Here is an 18774-nt window from a genome sequence, read left to right on the forward strand (position 1 = left end):
CCCAGTTTTGGATGCCGATGATTTAAAATGTCCATATAAAGATAATGTGGTGATGTGTGCTCAGTGTCTCTGTAGCAGGATGTTGGCATCTGCCTTGGTCTGCTTGAAGAAAGATTGCCAAAGTTGATATTTTAAAGCCACTAAAACTTTTAACGGAAAACTTTCAACACAGTAAATGATTTACTGGGCTGAATGGCTAATTTGGTTGTCTTATCGCTGATTTTTAATTTGATTATCCTCACAACAACGAAAGTTAAAGCTACTTTTTAAATTCACGCTGAAAAATGACATTAATAACAATATACGCACATAATAGCATTAAAATAGATATTTTAAGCCCCTCAGTTTAGTGAGAATATTCTGCTGAATACTAGAAGATAGTCCTTAGGACCAAGGGGTGAGTTATATAATCTGTATTAGGACATTCATTATCAGAAAAAAAGAAACGTAGAGGAGGAGCCTGAGTCATGTCATACCCAAATACCTATCACATAGTACCTTCAACATCAGGGCAGGAGTGCCTGGTTAATTTTCAAAATGTGTGTATCAGTGCCACCTACTGTTTAATTGCGAATATTGCATCCGATAATTTCAACAAAAGTTTGATGTTGTCTATTTTGATGATATGAATAATGACACTAACGGAAATTCGAAACATATATTAATATTTTGTCATCACTCGTTTCACCCACCATAACGTCAAGAGAGCTCACTATAATATCATTGGTTTGATTTGTACTACATATAGTTGCCAGCGAAGAGCGAAGAAATAGCGAATCTTCTTAAATGAAAAGTGAAGTAGCGCTTCCTGTATACCCACGTGTTTTACTAAGGGAGAATTTTGAGGCATTTGCGTCTTGGCTTTGTAGTTAGTCGGGCAGTTGTTTGTTTTAGGAAGAACTGTCTACTTTATAGATTATTTTACTTTGAAAATCGGAAATATGTCGTCGTTTAGAAAGGCATTGAAATCCCAACAAAAAAATCACAAAGAAAGATCCCAGGTAAAGGATGAGAAAATTGTTACGTTAGCTAGCTACTATCGCTAGCTAGCTAACGCGTTAACTTTCCAGGTAGCAATGCTATTGTTTGTACAGCTACCAATGTGTGAAGTATTGATTGGTGGTTGTTGACATGTAGCATTATGTTGCTAACTATTTCATGACCATGTGAATTTGGTTCCTGTTGCCTACTGTAATAACTAACGTTAACTAATCATCTTCAATTTTCTGCCACAGCCTGTTTTCAGAAAACATCTGGGACATCTTGAAAAGAAAAAGGATTACAAACTTCGCGCGGAGTAAGTCAATCTAATTCATGCTTATTCTAGTAACACATATTCACCTTTGCTGAACTGTCAGCTAGATATGTGTGGTCCATGTACAGATTTGATTTGGTTGCTTATCTTTATATGCTCTGTTTCGACCTTTTCAGTGACTACCACAAGAAACAGAACACCCTTGCTGCTTTGCATAAAAAAACCTTGGACAAAAACCCCGATGAGTTCTATTTTAAGATGGTCAACTCTCAGCTTAAGGTAAGTCATCACTCGTTGGATGTTGCTTAGCCTGGTCCCAGATTTGTGCTGTCTTGTCAACTCCTCTGGTCATTGTCAAGCCAAACACAATGGAGTAAGACCTCAAAGATCTGGGTCCGGGTTGTACAGGAGGAGCCTGGTCCCAGATCTGCTTGTGCACTTGCCAACTCCCATGCTCATTGTTAGGTGTGATAATCAGTTGGCATGATGGCACAAACAGACTGGCACTCGGGCTAATACAATAGCTAGCTTATACGGTCATTTCATGTTTGACTGTCTTACCATGTCCATATTTCATCCTCGCTGGTATAAGAATGAAAGTAAAACATGATAGATTAATGGTTGTGCCATTTCTGCAGTCCCATAATAAAATAGCCTCATCTCTGGTCCTCTTGTGTTCTGAAAGGATGGAGTGCATGTGGCAAATAAGGCTAAAGGAACAGAGGAGGAGAATACAGAGGAACAGAGGAAGGTGATGAGGACGCAGGATATCAGATATGTAGAGATGAAGAGAGTGGCTGAGGGCAAGGTAAGAGCTCAGTGTGGTGCCTTTTTTAAACTTGAGTAAACTGTTCCTTGTGTTCTTGAATGAACTCATTTCCTTCTCGCTGTATGATTAGATAAATTAATGGGCTGTGAATACGTACAGTGTGAAATTGTGAGGTGAACCTATGCCAGTCAGCACAAATAAGAGCCTATGAAAAGCAATTGAACAACATCAACTGTTAATTTATCCCGTGGAGTGCAACGTGCAGACTGTTGCTTTCTTGTACTCACTCTGTTAAATCACTGAAGTTGTCAATGGTGGTATACAATGGTGATGGTGCAGGCTTAAGTGTTTTGAATTGCCCTCAGAAAATTGAGAGGTTGAAATCAGAACTCCATCTCCTGGACGCTGACGGCAAACAGAAAAACGGGCACACCTTCTACTTGGACTCAAAGCAAGAAGGTAGAGGAATACATTAATGCAAACACCAAGCAAAGTACAGTTGAAGTTGGAAGTTTACATACAACTTAGCCAAATACATTTAAACTCAGTTTTTCACAATTCCTGACATTTTAACCCTAGTAAAAATTCCCTGTCTTAGGTCAGTTAGGATCACCACATTATTTTAAGAATGTGATATGTCAGAATAATAGTAGTTTTATTTCTTTCATCAAATTCCCAGTGGGTCGGAAGTTTACATACACTCAATTAGTATTTGATAGCATTGCCTTTAAATTGTTTAACTTGTGTTTAACTTTTTGGGAAGCCTTCCAAAAGCTTCCCACAATAAGTTGGGTGAATTTCAGCCCATTCCTCCTAACAGAGCTGGTGTAACTGAGTCAGGTTTGTAGGCCTCCTTGCTCGCACACGCTTTTTCAGATCTGCCCACAAATGTTCTATAGGCTTGAGGTCAGGGCTTTGTGATGGCCACTCCAATACCTTGACTTTGTTGTCCTAAATAAGCCATTTTGCCACAAATTTGGAGGTATGCTTGGGGTCATTGTTAATTTGGAAGACCCATTTGTGACTAAGCTTTAACTTCCCGACTGATTTCTTGATGTTCCTTCAATATATTCACATAATCTTCCTCCCTCATGCTGCCATCTATTTTGTGAAGTGCACCAGTACCTCCTGCAGCAAAGTTCCCCCACAACATGATGCTGCCACCCCGTGCTTCACGATTGGGATGGTGTTCTTCAGCTTGCAAGCCTCCCCCTTTTCCCTCCAAACATAACGATGGTCATTATGGCCAAACAGCTCTATTTTTGTTTCATCAGACCAGAGGGCATTTCTCCAAAAAGTACGATCTTTGTCCCCATGTCCAGTTGCAAACCGTAGTCTGGCTTTTTTTATGGCGGTTATGGAGCAGTGGCTTCTTCCTTGCTGAGCGGCCTTTCAGGTTATGTCGATATAGGACTCGTTTTACTGTGGATATATATACTTTTGTACCTGTTTCCTCCAGCATCTTCACACAGTCCTTTGCTCATGTTCTGGGATTGATTTGCACTTTTCACACCAAAGTATGTTCATCTCTATGACGGCTGCGTGGTCCCATGGTGTTTCTACTTGCATACTATTTTTTGTACAGATGAATGTGGTACCTTCAGGCATTTGGACATTTCTCCCAAGGATGAACTAGACTTGTGGAGGTCCATAATTTTTTTCTGGGGTCTTTTCTGATTTTCCCGTAATGTCAAGCAAAGAGGCACTGAGTTTGAAGGTAGGCCTTGAAATACATCCACAGGTACACTTCCAATTGTCTGAAATGATGTCAATTAGCCTCTAAAGCTTTGAAAGCCATGACATAATTTTCTGGGATTTTCCAAACTGTTTCACTGCACAGTCAACTTTCAACTTAGTTTATGTGAACTTCTGACCCACTGGAATTGTGATACAGTGAATTAATTATAAGTGAAATAATCTGTCTGTAAACAATTGTTGGAAGTATTATGTGTGTCATGCACAAAGTAGATGTCCTAACCGACTTGCCAAAACTATAGTTTAACAAGAAATTTGTGGAGTTGTTGAAAAACGAGTGTATGTAAGCTTCCGACTTCAACTGTATATACACACTGGACATTTTGTAGTATTGTGTTGGATATTTCATACAGAAGGCCATTAACTCCCACTTTCATCATACGTGCAGACGTTCTTCTTGTACACCTAGGAATCAGGGCCCATATTCATAAAGCCTCTAAGAATAGGAGAGCCGATCTAGGATCAGGTAGCTCCGATAAACATGAAGTGTCCCCGGGAATCTTTAGAACATTGCTCAGAGATGAAATGAGATGGGTGAATCTTTCCTTTAACTGAAGACTGTTTTTAAAGACCATCTGAAACTGATAGAGGCCCTCATATCTCCTGGTTTTGTGTTCCACTACAGTAGCAGACTTTGACCTGGCCAGCCACCTGGATACAGCTCCTGAGCTGGTGGATAGAGTGTACAACCGGCCCACCCTCCATACGCTGGAGAGCCAGACCATCCAGGGTGCCGTGGAGCCTCTCGTGATGAAGGTCAGTCGGGACTGCCCCCGTGTAGCCTGATAGCCACACTGATCCTCAGCAATGGGTGCATTCGTTTTAGCTCGCCCAGGGCACCGGGTGGGTTGATTTTGCTAAAAAAAAAAAAATTGACCATTCCAGTCTTTCATTTTAAGGCCTTTTTGTTAGCATAAACTCACAAGATTTCTCAATTATGGTGGTGTGTGGTTATTCAACTACAGAGTATTTCTCTGTTACATGTGTTGATGGTTGCGTATGTTTTCCTCTCTGCAGAAGTTGGCCAGACAGAGGAAGCACCAGTATAAGATCTTGTCCCAGCGGATTGACCGGGAGAAGAAGATGTTTGTCATTGGCCAGAAGATCCAGACACGCAAAGACCTACACGTGAGTAGGAGATGACCGCAAGCCATATAAACTTAATGATTCGTAATGCTTACGACGGTGGTTGGGAAAGACATGGATTTCCCCATGATAGTTGTATTGATGGGGTATTTCTAGGCTCTTCACATGTTAGAAAGTCCAAAGGTACGTTTCCCCCCTCTGGTGGATAAGTTGTACTTAATTCTAGGCTTTTAAATTGTGTTCTGTTCTAATCCATTCGATTCTATCCACTGTCCCAAAGGGGGCGTCTACTTCTAGAAAGAACAGCCTGCTTGTTAACTATATAATATATGCCATTTAGCAGACGCTTTTATCCAAAGCGACTTACAGTCATGTGTGCATACATTCTACGTATGGGTGGTCCCGGGAATTGAACCCACTACCCTGGCGTTACAAGCGCCATGCTCTACCAACTGTGCTACAGGAGGAGGTTTCTTTGATCCTCGTTGTGCTTGTGTGTGTCTCCCACAGAATACGATGACACACTAAATGATAGAACGTTCAATAGTATTACCATCTCTGTGGTGTCTCCTCTCTGTCCAGGATAAGAACAAGAAGGTGAAGGTGAGCAAAGAGACGGTCAATGCCTCTGCTGTTTACAAGTTTGAAGCTAAGAGAAAGTGCTGAGAAAGGTAAACCTCTTTGAACAGGAAACGCATCATCAACCAGACCTTTCTGTGGCCTGTTATACAATCACCAGTCGGTCTCCATCGGACAGAAATGTGGACTTTGGTTTGCCTAGCGCAATTCATGTGGATATGGACAAGTGAAATGGTAAAATAATACACTTTCAATTGTTGTTGGAGGCATAGATTTATCTCTATGATTGCAGCACTGCAGGGTTTTTGTACACTTATCAAAGGATGTAAGTTTGATTATTGTATGAATAAACTGTTTTGAGACCGATTCCTAAAGCCTCAAGCTTGTCTGTCAAACGTCATCTTTATAGGTTCATGTGAGCGTTTATCAATATCATGCTGTTCAGTTATACTACCAGTAGATGGCACTAGTGTACTTTATCAATGGAATGTACTGCCAAAATAATGGAAACACTTCAGTAAATAATATTTATAAGGGATGCAAAGTATATTGAAAGCTAGTGCTTCCACACAGGTGTGGTTCCTGATTTTATTAAGCAATTAACATCCCATCAATCTTATGTTCATGTAAAAAAAATACTGGGCAGCCTGTTATTCTGGGCATTATTTTGGCTACGATGGCTATGCCCCATCCACATTGCACAAGTGGTCACGGAATGGTTTGATGAACACACAAACTATGTAACCCATATGCCATGGCCGCCTCAGTCACCCGTTCTCAACCCAATTGGAACACCTTATGGGAGATTCAGGAGCGGCGCCTGAGACGGCGCTTTTTACCACCATCAACGAAACACGAAATTATAGAACTTCTTGTTGGAAGAGTGGTGTCGCATCCCTCCAATAGAGTTCCAGACACTTGTAGAAACTATGCCAAGGTGCATTGAAGCTGTTCTGGCTCGTGATGGCCCAACACTCTTAAGACACTTTATTTTTGTGTTTCCTTTATTTTGGCAGAGGGTCTAGTTGGCACATTTGAAGTAAGAACAGTTGGGCTTAACTTTCTCTCGCCGCTCAGGACAGCTCAATTCAAGAACATAGTTTAGTTAGTATTTTCTTTGCGTCGTTTAAAGACCAATTATGGTCTACATAACAGTATACATAAGACCAGTCAGAATTGTCATAGGTAAATACAGTACCAGTTGAAAGTTTGGACACTTACTCATTCCAAGGTTTTTCTTTATTTTGAATATTTACTACATTGTAGAATAGTAGTGGCGACATCAAAACTATGAAATAACACAATGAATCATGTAGTAACCAAAAAAGTGTTAAACTAAAATATATTTAGATTTGTTTATTCAAAGTAGCCACCCTTTGCCTTGATGACAGCTTTGCACACTTGGAATGCATTTCAATGAATTTCAATTAACTAGTGTGCCTTGTTAATTTGTGGGATTTCTTTCCTTCTTAATGTGTTTGAGTCAATCAGTTGTGTTGTGACATGGTAGGAGAGGTATACAGAACATAGCCCTATTTGGTAAGAGACCAAGTCCACATTAAGGTAAGACTGCTCAAATAAGCAAAGAGAAACAGTCCATCATTACTTTAAGACATGAAGGTCAGTCAAGTTTCTTCAAGTGCAGTTGCAAAAACCTTCAAGCGCTATGATGAAACTGGCTCTCATGTGGATCACCACAGGAATGGAAGACACAGAGTTTCCTCTGCTGCAGAGGATAAGTTCATTAGTTACCAGCCTCAGAAATTGCAGCCCAAATAAATGCTTCATAGTTTCAGTAACAGACACCTCTCAAAATCAACTGTTTAGAGGAGACTGCATGAATCAGGCCTTCATGGTTGAATTGCTGCAAAGAAACCATTACTAAAGGACACCAATAATAATAAGAAGAGACTTGCTTGGGCCAAGAAACACGAGCAATGGATCGGTGGAAATCTGTCCTTTGGTCTGATAAGTGCAAATTTGAGATTTTTGGTTCCAACCTCTGTCTCTGTGAGACGCAGAGTAGGTGAATGGATGATCTCTGGATGTGTGATTCACACTGAATCACGGAAGAAGAGGTGTGGAGGTGCTTTGCTGGTGACAGTGATTTATTCAGAATTCAAGGCACACTTAACCAGCATGGCTACCACCGCATTCTGCAGCGATACGCCATCCCATCTGGTTTGGGCTTAGTGGGACTATCATTTGTTTTTCAACAGGACAATGACCCAACACACCTCCAGGCTGTGTAAGGGCTATTTGACCAAGAAGGAGAGCGATAGAGTGCTGCATCAGATGAACTGGCCTCCACAATCACCCGACCTCAACCCAATTGAGATGGTTGGGGATGAGTTGGACCGCAGAGTGAAGGAAATGCAGCCAACAAGTGCTCAGCATATGTGGAATCTCCTTCCAAGACTTTTGGGTAAAGCATTCCAGGGGAAGCTGGTTGAGAGAACGCCAAGAGTGTGCCAAGCTGTCATCAAGTCATGGGTGGCTACTTCGAGGAATCTCAAGTATAAAATATATTTTGATTTGTTACTTTTTTTGGTTACTACATGATTCCATGTGTTATTTCATAGTTTTGATGTCTTCACTATTATTCTGCAATGTACAAAATAGTAAAAATAAATAAAAACCCTTGAATGAGTAGGTGTGTCCAAACTTTTGACTGGTCCAGTTTTTATAGCTGCCATTATACGTATGAAAATTTTAGTTTCCCCTTTCTGATTTTTTTCTATTTTTGCATAATTTGGACACTGAATGCTCACCTGAGTGAATAAATAACTTAATAATTATTTGATTTGATTTAATTAACAAAGTTATGCAACACCCAAATCCCCTGTGTGAAAAATGAATTGCCCCTTTACACTTCAGCTCCACTATAAGCGTTGCATTGCCATCAGTGTCGCGTCAATGTGACGTTCTACCTGCTACACGGAGCATGTTGTTTTGAAAGCGGAGAGGAGCAGAGGGGAAGAGCCTCTATTCTATTTTCCCTTACTGTACTGTACCATATTCATCGATTATGCGTATGCTTCGTTCCGTTTTTTTGTAAATATTCATTAAAATGTTGCTAGTGGTTGTACTAAAGGATCCTCTACATTCAGAAGTTGCTTTTTACATTGTGAACCAAGCTAGTCAATGTAACTGGCTACAGTGTCTTCAGAAAGTATTCACACACTTTTTCCACATTTTCTTGTTTTACAGCCTGTTTTTTTTAAATCATTGAATGTGGAAACTTTGTCACTGGCCTAGACACAATATACCCCATAATGTCAAATTGGAATTATCTTTTTAGAAATGTTCACAAATAAATGAAAAGGGGAAAAGTTTTGAGTCAAGTATTCAACCCCTTTGTTATGGCAACCCTAAATAGGAGTAAATATTGGCATAACAAGTCACATAAGTTGCATGGGCTCAAACAGTGTTTAACGTCCTTTTTGAATTAGTACCTGATCTCTCTATCCCACACATACAATTATCTTTAAGTCCCTCAGTTGAGCAGAGAATTTCATACACAGATTCATCCACAGAGATTTTCCAGTGCCTCGCAAAGAAGGGCACCTATAGGTAGATGGGTAATTTAAAAAAAGAATAGGCAGATCAATACACCCAGTCACTACAAAAATACAGGCGTCCTTCTCCGTTGCCGGAGAGGAAGGAAACAGCTCATGAATTTCACCATGAGGCCAATGGTGACTTTAAAACAGTGACAGATTAATGGCTGTGATAGGAGAAAACTTACCCCACAATACTAATTTCATCGACAGTGAAAAGAAAGAAGCCGGTATAGAATAAAAAATATTCCACAACATGCATCCTGTTTTAAACAAGGCAATAAAATAATTCCGCGAAAAATGTGGCAAAGCAATTCACTTTTTGTACTAGCAATCCAGTACGACACATTACCCAGATCGAATGAACGTGTGCGTCAGCCATTGAGAATTGAACCTCAGCGATTCTTGAGCTTGGACACTGCCATTGGATGTGGCACAACGCGAGCACAAGTGAAGCAGCTTTCATTGATTTCAATGGAAGCGTTTACTCAACGTCTGACGGCTGATGACAACGCCGGACACCCGATGGCTATAGTGTAGCAGGGCCGTTAGTCTCAATAACTGGTTGGGACCAAAAGGCTCCTGAACAGCTTCTATCCCCAAGCCATAACATTGCTGCAAAGTAAATCAAATGACTACCCAGAATATTTGCGTTGGCTCTCTGGTACCGGCTCTTTGCACACTCACTGGACTATACTTACACACTCACATACTACACTGGCACTCTAACACACACATATAGAATACACACGCTCACACATGCTTATTGACGCCACTCCCTCAGACACACTTTCACACTTCCCATACGCTGCTTCTACTCTGTATATTATCTATCCTGATTGCCTGATTGTCACTTTTAACCCTACTGTTACGAACCGCCTCGTAGCCCGTAACCAAGAGGGAGAAAACACGGAGATAATGAAATGACAAACATTTTTATTAAATAAATATACAAGTAACAATGGTGTGTGTAGTCAGTATTGTAAGTGAGTGGATGCTTGCATAGGTGGTGATAATGAGGGGTGTTGAAACGCTCCAAAACAAATCAACACAAAGAAGCCCCAAATGCCACAATGAAGAAAAAAAAACAGTGTGTCTGCGTGGAGAGTTTTCTCAATGTATGTGGGAAAGGTGTATATATCCCTGGGTCGAACCCGAGCCCAGGTGTGTTTCATTTCGCTGACGAACCTCCCGGATCCGCCCACCGACATCCTATGATGGAAAAACAAAAGCAAAGAGAGAATTCGGAAGACAGTGGGAGGGTCGTCACACTACCTACATGTACATGTTACCTCATTTACTGTACCTCAACTACCTCGTACCCCTGCACATTGACTCGGTAATGGTACTCCTTGTATATAGTCTCGTTATTGTTATTTTATTGTGTTACAATTTCTTGTTACATTTTTTGCAAATGTAACGGCATTGTTGGTAAAGTAAGCATTTCACAGTAAAGTCTACACCTGTTGTGGTCAGCGCACGTGATAAATAAAAAATGTGATTTGATCCCTTTCTCACATCCCTGTGGAGGAATTTCTGACCACTCTTCCATGTAGAACTGCTTTAACTAGACTTTGTCTAGGCCATTCCAGAACACTGAATGTGTCACTTTTCAGACATTCTGATGTAGACCTGCATTCCACAGTAAGAACTGTACCCACAGCTGACTTCCAGGCGAAAGTCACAAGAGTCACAGCCTTACTGTATCAAGAATTCAAATCGACTCAAAGGAAAACATCCCACTCTAGATGTACACACCTTTGTGCGTATTTGTATGTACTGTGAACGTGTATGGGTTTGTGTGTTCATCAGGAAAGGAGCTGCAAGAGATTTGCGGTGTGTTTGCGAGAGAGCCATCTGTGTGTGTGTGTGAGCTCTCTCACACACAGAAGATTGCAGGCCCTGAGCCCAGATCACTCTGAGTCAGGCTTGATTGATCACTGTGGTGGCAGCAGCTTCATAAACAGGCCCCATCCATCAGCTTCTCCTGGGACCCACGGGAGGACGGAGGGAGCCCTGCACAAATGTCACCGGGCCTGGGGGGTGGAGGACTGAGCTTGGGTCTGGCTGTTGCGGTGCTGACCAGAGCAAAGGGGAGACAGTTGTTAAGGAGAGGTCAAAAGGAAATGGAGAGTGATGTTTTATTTTAGGCCTCACACGAAGCAGCTCCAATTCTTTTGACTCTGAGACTGGCTTAATATGGACACCATAGCCTTAACACAACTCAACATAGCCTTAATATGGACACCATAGCCTTAACACAACTCAACATAGCCTTAATATAGACACCATAGCCTTAACACAACTCAACATAGCCTTAATATGGACACCATAGCCTTAACACAACTCAACATAGTCTTAATATGGACACCATAGCCTTAACACAACACAACATAGCCTTAATATGGACACCATAGCCTTAACACAACTCAACATAGCCTTAATATGGACACCATAGCCTTAACACAACTCAACATAGTCTTAATATGGACACCAAAGCCTTAACACAACTCAACATAGCCTTAATATGGACACCATAGCCATAACACAACTCAACATAGCCTTAATATGGACACCATAGCCTTAACACAACTCAACATAGCCTTAATATGGACACCAAAGCCTTAACACAACTCAACATAGCCTTAATATGGACACCATAGCCTTAACACAACACAACATAGCCTTAATATGGACACCATAGCCTTAACACAACTCAACATAGCCTTAATATGGACACCAAAGCCTTAACACAACTCAACATAGCCTTAATATGGACACCATAGCCTTAACACAACTCAACATAGCCTTAATATGGACACCAAAGCCTTAACACAACTCAACATAGCCTTAATATGGACACCATAGCCTTAACACAACTCAACATAGCCTTAATATGGACACCAAAGCCTTAACACAACTCAACATAGCCTTAATATGGACACCAAAGCCTTAACACAACTCAACATAGTCTTAATATGGACACCATAGCCTTAATATGGACACCAAAGCCTTAACACAACTCAACATAGCCTTAATATGGACACCAAAGCCTTAACACAACTCAACATAGCCTTAATATGGACACCATAGCCTTAACACAACTCAACATAGCCTTAATATGGACACCAAAGCCTTAACACAACTCAACATAGCCTTAATATGGACACCAAAGCCTTAACACAACTCAACATATCCTTAATATGGACACCAAAGCCTTAACACAACTCAACATAGCCTTAATATGGACACCATAGCCTTAACACAACTCAACATAGCCTTAATATGGACACCAAAGCCTTAACACAACTCAACATAGCCTTAATATGGACACCAAAGCCTTAACACAACTCAACATAGCCTTAATATGGACACCAAAGCCTTAACACAACTCAACATAGTCTTAATATGGACACCATAGCCTTAAGACAACTCAACATAGTCTTAATATGGACACCAAAGCCTTAACACAACTCAACATAGCCTTAATATGGACACCAAAGCCTTAACACAACTCAACATAGTCTTAATATGGACACCAAAGCCTTAACACAACTCAACATAGTCTTAATATGGACACCATAGCCTTAACACAACACAACATAGCCTTAATATGGACACCATAGCCTTAACACAACTCAACATAGCCTTAATATGGACACCAAAGCCTTAACACAACTCAACATAGCCTTAATATGGACACCATAGCCTTAACACAACTCAACATAGCCTTAATATGGACACCAAAGCCTTAACACAACTCAACATAGCCTTAATATGGACACCATAGCCTTAACACAACTCAACATAGCCTTAATATGGACACCAAAGCCTTAACACAACTCAACATAGCCTTAATATGGACACCAAAGCCTTAACACAACTCAACATAGTCTTAATATGGACACCATAGCCTTAATATGGACACCAAAGCCTTAACACAACTCAACATAGCCTTAATATGGACACCAAAGCCTTAACACAACTCAACATAGCCTTAATATGGACACCATAGCCTTAACACAACTCAACATAGCCTTAATATGGACACCAAAGCCTTAACACAACTCAACATAGCCTTAATATGGACACCAAAGCCTTAACACAACTCAACATATCCTTAATATGGACACCAAAGCCTTAACACAACTCAACATAGCCTTAATATGGACACCATAGCCTTAACACAACTCAACATAGCCTTAATATGGACACCAAAGCCTTAACACAACTCAACATAGCCTTAATATGGACACCAAAGCCTTAACACAACTCAACATAGTCTTAATATGGACACCAAAGCCTTAACACAACTCAACATAGTCTTAATATGGACACCATAGCCTTAAGACAACTCAACATAGTCTTAATATGGACACCAAAGCCTTAACACAACTCAACATAGTCTTAATATGGACACCAAAGCCTTAACACAACTCAACATAGTCTTAATATGGACACCAAAGCCTTAACACAACTCAACATAGTCTTAATATGGACACCATAGCCTTAACACAACTCAACATAGTCTTAATATGGACACCAAAGCCTTAACACAACTCAACATAGTCTTAATATGGACACCAAAGCCTTAACACAACTCAACATAGTCTTAATATGGACACCAAAGCCTTAACACAACTCAACATAGTCTTAATATGGACACCAAAGCCTTAACACAACTCAACAGTCAAAATAGGTCAAACTTTTCCAAATTTAACCAGACCGATGGAATACTTTGGTTCCACAAATACTAAATAAGAAGTGTTGCCTTCTGGCTAGATTTGGACATTTTCCTGGGCAATATTTCATAATATTCAAGATGATCAAAATAAGTCAAGGTGCTGTAGCGCACTTTGGCCCACTAGCACACACACAGCCACAGAGCTGCTTAACATGAATCCTTGTGTGGCACTTCAATATTGATCCTCTGTGCATGAGTCCTGTTCTACCTGGTGGCGGTGTGACTGACTTACCTCCCTCTTTCTCTCTCCCTACTCACACGCCATTTATCGGTCTCTTCCTCTCCCTCCCAACTATCTCTTTTCCTCCCTACTCCATCCCTCTCTCCTTCCTCTCACCCTACCCCTTTCTCTCTGCGTCACATGACCAGAGGAGTGCGTTCGTAAGGACCTTCAGGTCCAGGGGACCAGGACCAGGGGTGGTGAGAGTGGTGGTAGGAGGGGGCGGCATGGGCCACAGCGGTCACACCGCTGTGTGCGCAGTTCCGGGACCCCTCTGTCCCTCTGTCCGGCCGCAACAGACAATCCACTGTTCCCCCTGAAGCCCGCCTTTCATTCACCCAGAGCCTGGAGAGGGGAGGCTGGGGTGGGTTGGCGGGGTAGCAGAGCAGGCGGTGGGTGGAGGGTGATCCTCTGATTTGAAAGATATTGACGTAACATTCCTCTTCCTCTCCGGAGGTTTGTTAAGGTCTTGCATGTCACCAGCTATAAGAGGGGGTGAGGAATGGGGTGGGGGTGTGCCCTATGTAATTTAGAAAGCTGCAGGGCATGACACTGACTCTGAACTGTTTTAGGAGCATGAAAGTGCAGCCTGGTTAGAAGAGGAAGAGCGACACAACAAGTCTCTATTCACAGCTCTATATAACATTGTTTCTGGTATATTGCACTTCAATATGTTTGTATGTAGGCCTACTGTATACCAGTTTAATATGTTTGTATGTAGGTCTACTGTATACCAGTTTAATATGATTGTATGTAGGCCTACTGTATACCAGTTTAATATGTTTGTATGTAGGCCTACTGTATACCAGTTTAATATGTTTGTATGTAGGTCTACTGTATACCAGTTTAATATGTTTGTATGTAGGCCTACTGTATACCAGTTTAATATGTTTGTATGTAGGCCGACTGTATACCAGTTTAATATGTTTGTATGTAGATCTACTGTATACCAGTTTAATATGTTTGTATGTAGGCCTACTGTATACCAGTTTAATATGTTTGTATGTAGGCCTACTGTATACCAGTTTAATATGTTTGTATGTAGGTCTACTGTATACCAGTTTAATATGTTTGTATGTAGGCCTACTGTATACCAGTTTAATATGTTTGTATGTAGGCCGACTGTATACCAGTTTAATATGTTTGTATGTAGGCCTACTGTATACCAGTTTAATATGTTTGTATGTAGACCTACTGTATACCAGTTTAATATGTTTGTATGTAGGCCTATTGTATACCAGTTTAATATGTTTGTATGTAGGCCTACTGTATACCAGTTAAACATGTTTGTATGTAGGTCTACTGTATACCAGTTTAATATGTTTGTATGTAGGCCTACTGTATACCAGTTTAACATGTTTGTATGTAGGTCTACATTTACATTACATTTAAGTCATTTAGCAGACGCTCTTATCCAGAGCGACTTACAAATTGGTGCATACACCTTATGACAACCAGTGGAACAGCCACTTGCATCTAAATCTTGTTGGGGGGGGGGGTGAGAAGGATTACTTACCCTTACTTACCCTATCCTAGGTATTCCTTGAAGAGGTGGGGTTTCAGGTGTCTCCGGAAGGTGGTGATTGACTCCGCTGTCCTGGCGTCGTGAGGGAGTTTGTTCCACCATTGGGGGCCAGGGCAGCGAACAGTTTTGACTGGGCTGAGCGGGAACTGTACTTCCTCAGTGGTAGGGAGGCGAGCAGGCCAGAGGTGGATGAACGCAGTGCCCTTGTTTGGGTGTAGGGCCTGATCAGAGCCTGGAGGTACTGAGGTGCCGTTCCCCTCACAGCTCCGTGGCGAGCACCATGGTCTTGTAGCGGATGCGAGCTTCAACTGGAAGCCAGTGGAGAGAGCGGAGGAGCGGGGTGACGTGAGAGAACTTGGGAAGGTTGAACACCAGACGGGCTGCGGCGTTCTGGATGAGTTGTAGGGGTTTAATGGCACAGGCAGGGAGCCCAGCCAACAGCGAGTTGCAGTAATCAAGACGGGAGATGACAAGTGCCTGGATTAGGACCTGCGCCGCTTCCTGTGTGAGGCAGGGTCGTACTCTGCGGATGTTGTAGAGCATGAACCTACAGGAACGGGACACCGCCTTGATGTTAGTTGAGAACGTCAGGGTGTTGTCCAGGATCACGCCAAGGTTCTTAGCGCTCTGGGAGGAGGACACAATGGAGTTGTCAACCGTGATGGCGAGATCATGGAACGGGCAGTCCTTCCCGGGAGGAAGAGGAGCTCCGTCTTGCTGAGGTTCAGCTTGAGGTGGTGATCCGTCATCCACACTGATATGTCTGCCAGACATGCAGAGATGCGATTCGCCACCTGGTCATCAGAAGGGGGAAAGGAGAAGATTAATTGTGTGTCGTCTGCATAGCAATGATAGGAGAGACCATGTGAGGTTATGACAGAGCCAAGTGACTTGGTGTATAGCGAGAATAAGAGAGGGCCTAGAACAGAGCCCTGGGGGACACCAGTGGTGAGAGCGCGTGGTGAGGAGACAGATTCTCGCCACGCCACCTGGTAGGAGCGACCTGTCAGGTAGGACGCAATCCAAGCGTGGGCCGCGCCGGAGATGCCCAACTCGGAGAGGGTGGAGAGGAGGATCTGATGGTTCACAGTATCGAAGGCAGCCGATAGGTCTAGAAGGATGAGAGCAGAGGAGAGAGAGTTAGCTTTAGCAGTGCGGAGCGCCTCCGTGATACAGAGAAGAGCAGTCTCAGTTGAATGACTAGTCTTGAAACCTGACTGATTTGGATCAAGAAGGTCATTCTGAGAGAGATAGCGGTAGAGCTGGCCAAGGACGGCACGCTCAAGAGTTTTGGAGAGAAAAGAGAGAAGGGATACTGGTCTGTAGTTGTTGACATCGGAGGGATCGAGTGTAGGTTTTTTCAGAAGGGGTGCAACTCTCGCTCTCTTGAAGACGGGAGGGACGTAGCCAGTGGTCAGGGATGAGTTGATGAGCGAGGTGAGGTAAGGGAGAAGGTCTCCGGAAATGGTCTGGAGAAGAGAGGAGGGGATAGGGTCAAGCGGGCAGGTTGTTGGGCGGCCGGCCGTCACAAGACGCGAGATTTCATCTGGAGAGAGAGGGGAGAAAGAGGTCAGAGCATAGGGTAGGGCAGTGTGAGCAGAACCAGCGGTGTCGTTTGACTTAGCAAACGAGGATCGGATGTCATCGACCTTCTTTTCAAAATGGTTGACGAAGTCATCTGCAGAGAGGGAGGAGGGAGGGGGGAGGATTCAGGAGGGAGGAGAAGGTGGCAAAGAGCTTCCTAGGGTTAGAGGCAGATGCTTGGAATTTAGAATGGTAGAAAGTGGCTTTAGCAGCAGAGACAGAGGAGGAAAATGTAGAGAGGAGGGAGTGAAAGGATGCCAGGTCCGCAGGGAGGCGAGTTTTCCTCCATTTCCGCTCGGCTGCCCGGAGCCCTGTTCTGTGAGCTCGCAATGAGTCGTCGAGCCACGGAGCGGGAGGGGAGGACCGAGCCGGCCTGGAGGATAGGGGACATAGGGAGTCAAAGGATGCAGTAAGGGAGGAGAGGAGGGTTGAGGAGGCAGAATCAGGAGATAGGTTGGAGAAAGTTTGAGCAGAGGGAAGAGAAGATAGGATGGAAGAGGAGAGAGTAGCGGGGGAGAGAGAGCGAAGGTTGGGACGGCGCGATACCATCCGAGTAGGGGCAGTGTGGGAAGTGTTGGATGAGAGCGAGAGGGAAAAGGATACAAGGTAGTGGTCGGAGACTTGGAGGGGAGTTGCAATGAGGTTAGTGGAAGAACAGCATCTAGTAAAGATGAGGTCAAGCGTATTGCCTGCCTTGTGAGTAGGGGGAAGGTGAGAGGGTGAGGTCAAAAGAGGAGAGGAGTGGAAAGAAGGAGGCAGAGAGGAATGAGTCAAAGGTAGACGTGGGGAGGTTAAAGTCGCCCAGAACTGTGAGAGGTGAGCCGTCCTCAGGAAAGGAGCTTATCAAGGCATCAAGCTCATTGATGAACTCTCCGAGGGAACCTGGAGGGCGATAAATGATAAGGATGTTAAGCTTGAAAGGGCTGGTAACTGTGACAGCATGGAATTCAAAGGAGGCAATAGACAGATGGGTAAGGGGAGAAAGAGAGAAAGACCACTTGGGAGAGATGAGGATCCCGGTGCCACCACCCCGCTGACCAGAAGCTCTCGGGGTGTGCGAGAACACGTGGGCGGACGAGGAGAGAGCAGTAGGAGTAGCAGTGTTATCTGTGGTGATCCATGTTTCCGTCAGTGCCAAGAAGTCAAGGGACTGGAGGGAGGCATAGGCTGAGATGAACTCTGCCTTGTTGGCCGCAGATTGGCAGTTCCAGAGGCTACCAGAGACCTGGAACTCCACGTGGGTCGTACGTGCTGGGACCACCAGGTTAGGGTGGTCGCGGCCACGCGGTGTGGAGCGTTTGTATGGTCTGTGCAGAGAGGAGAGAACAGGGATAGACAGACACATAGTTGACAGGCTACAGAAAAGGCTACGCTAATGCAAGGAAATTGGAATGACAAGCGGACTACACGTCTCGAATGTTCAGAAAGTTAAGCTTACGTAGCAAGAATCTTATTGACTAAAATGATTAAAATGATACAGTACTGCTAAAGTAGGCTAGCTGGCAGTAGCTGCGTTGTTGACACTACACTAATCAAGTCGTTCCGTTGAGTGTAATAATTTCTACAGTGCTGCTATTCGGGGCTAGCTGGCTAGCTATCAGTGTTGTTTACGTTACGTTGAGTTAAAAGAACGACAATAGCTGGCTAGCTAACCTAGGAAATCGGTCTAGACTACACAATTATCTTTGAAACAAAGA

The 18774-nt window shown here is 43.1% G+C and overlaps 1 protein-coding gene across 1 annotated transcript; it reads left to right on the forward strand.

Moving 5' to 3' along the window:
• Nucleotides 1-665: 665 nt before the first annotated feature.
• Nucleotides 666-5810, forward strand: LOC118364289 (probable U3 small nucleolar RNA-associated protein 11). Its single transcript, XM_035745709.2, has 8 exons — nt 666-1001; nt 1236-1297; nt 1432-1534; nt 1941-2063; nt 2390-2483; nt 4405-4535; nt 4797-4907; nt 5448-5810. The coding sequence occupies exons 1-8, from the start codon at nt 942-944 to the stop codon at nt 5529-5531; spliced, it is 768 nt and encodes a 255-aa protein (XP_035601602.1). The 5' UTR covers nt 666-941; the 3' UTR covers nt 5532-5810.
• The last annotated feature ends 12964 nt before the right edge of the window (nt 5811-18774 follow it).

Source organism: Oncorhynchus keta, chromosome 31, assembly GCF_023373465.1.
Source record: "Oncorhynchus keta strain PuntledgeMale-10-30-2019 chromosome 31, Oket_V2, whole genome shotgun sequence".
Lineage (NCBI taxonomy): Eukaryota > Metazoa > Chordata > Actinopteri > Salmoniformes > Salmonidae > Oncorhynchus > Oncorhynchus keta.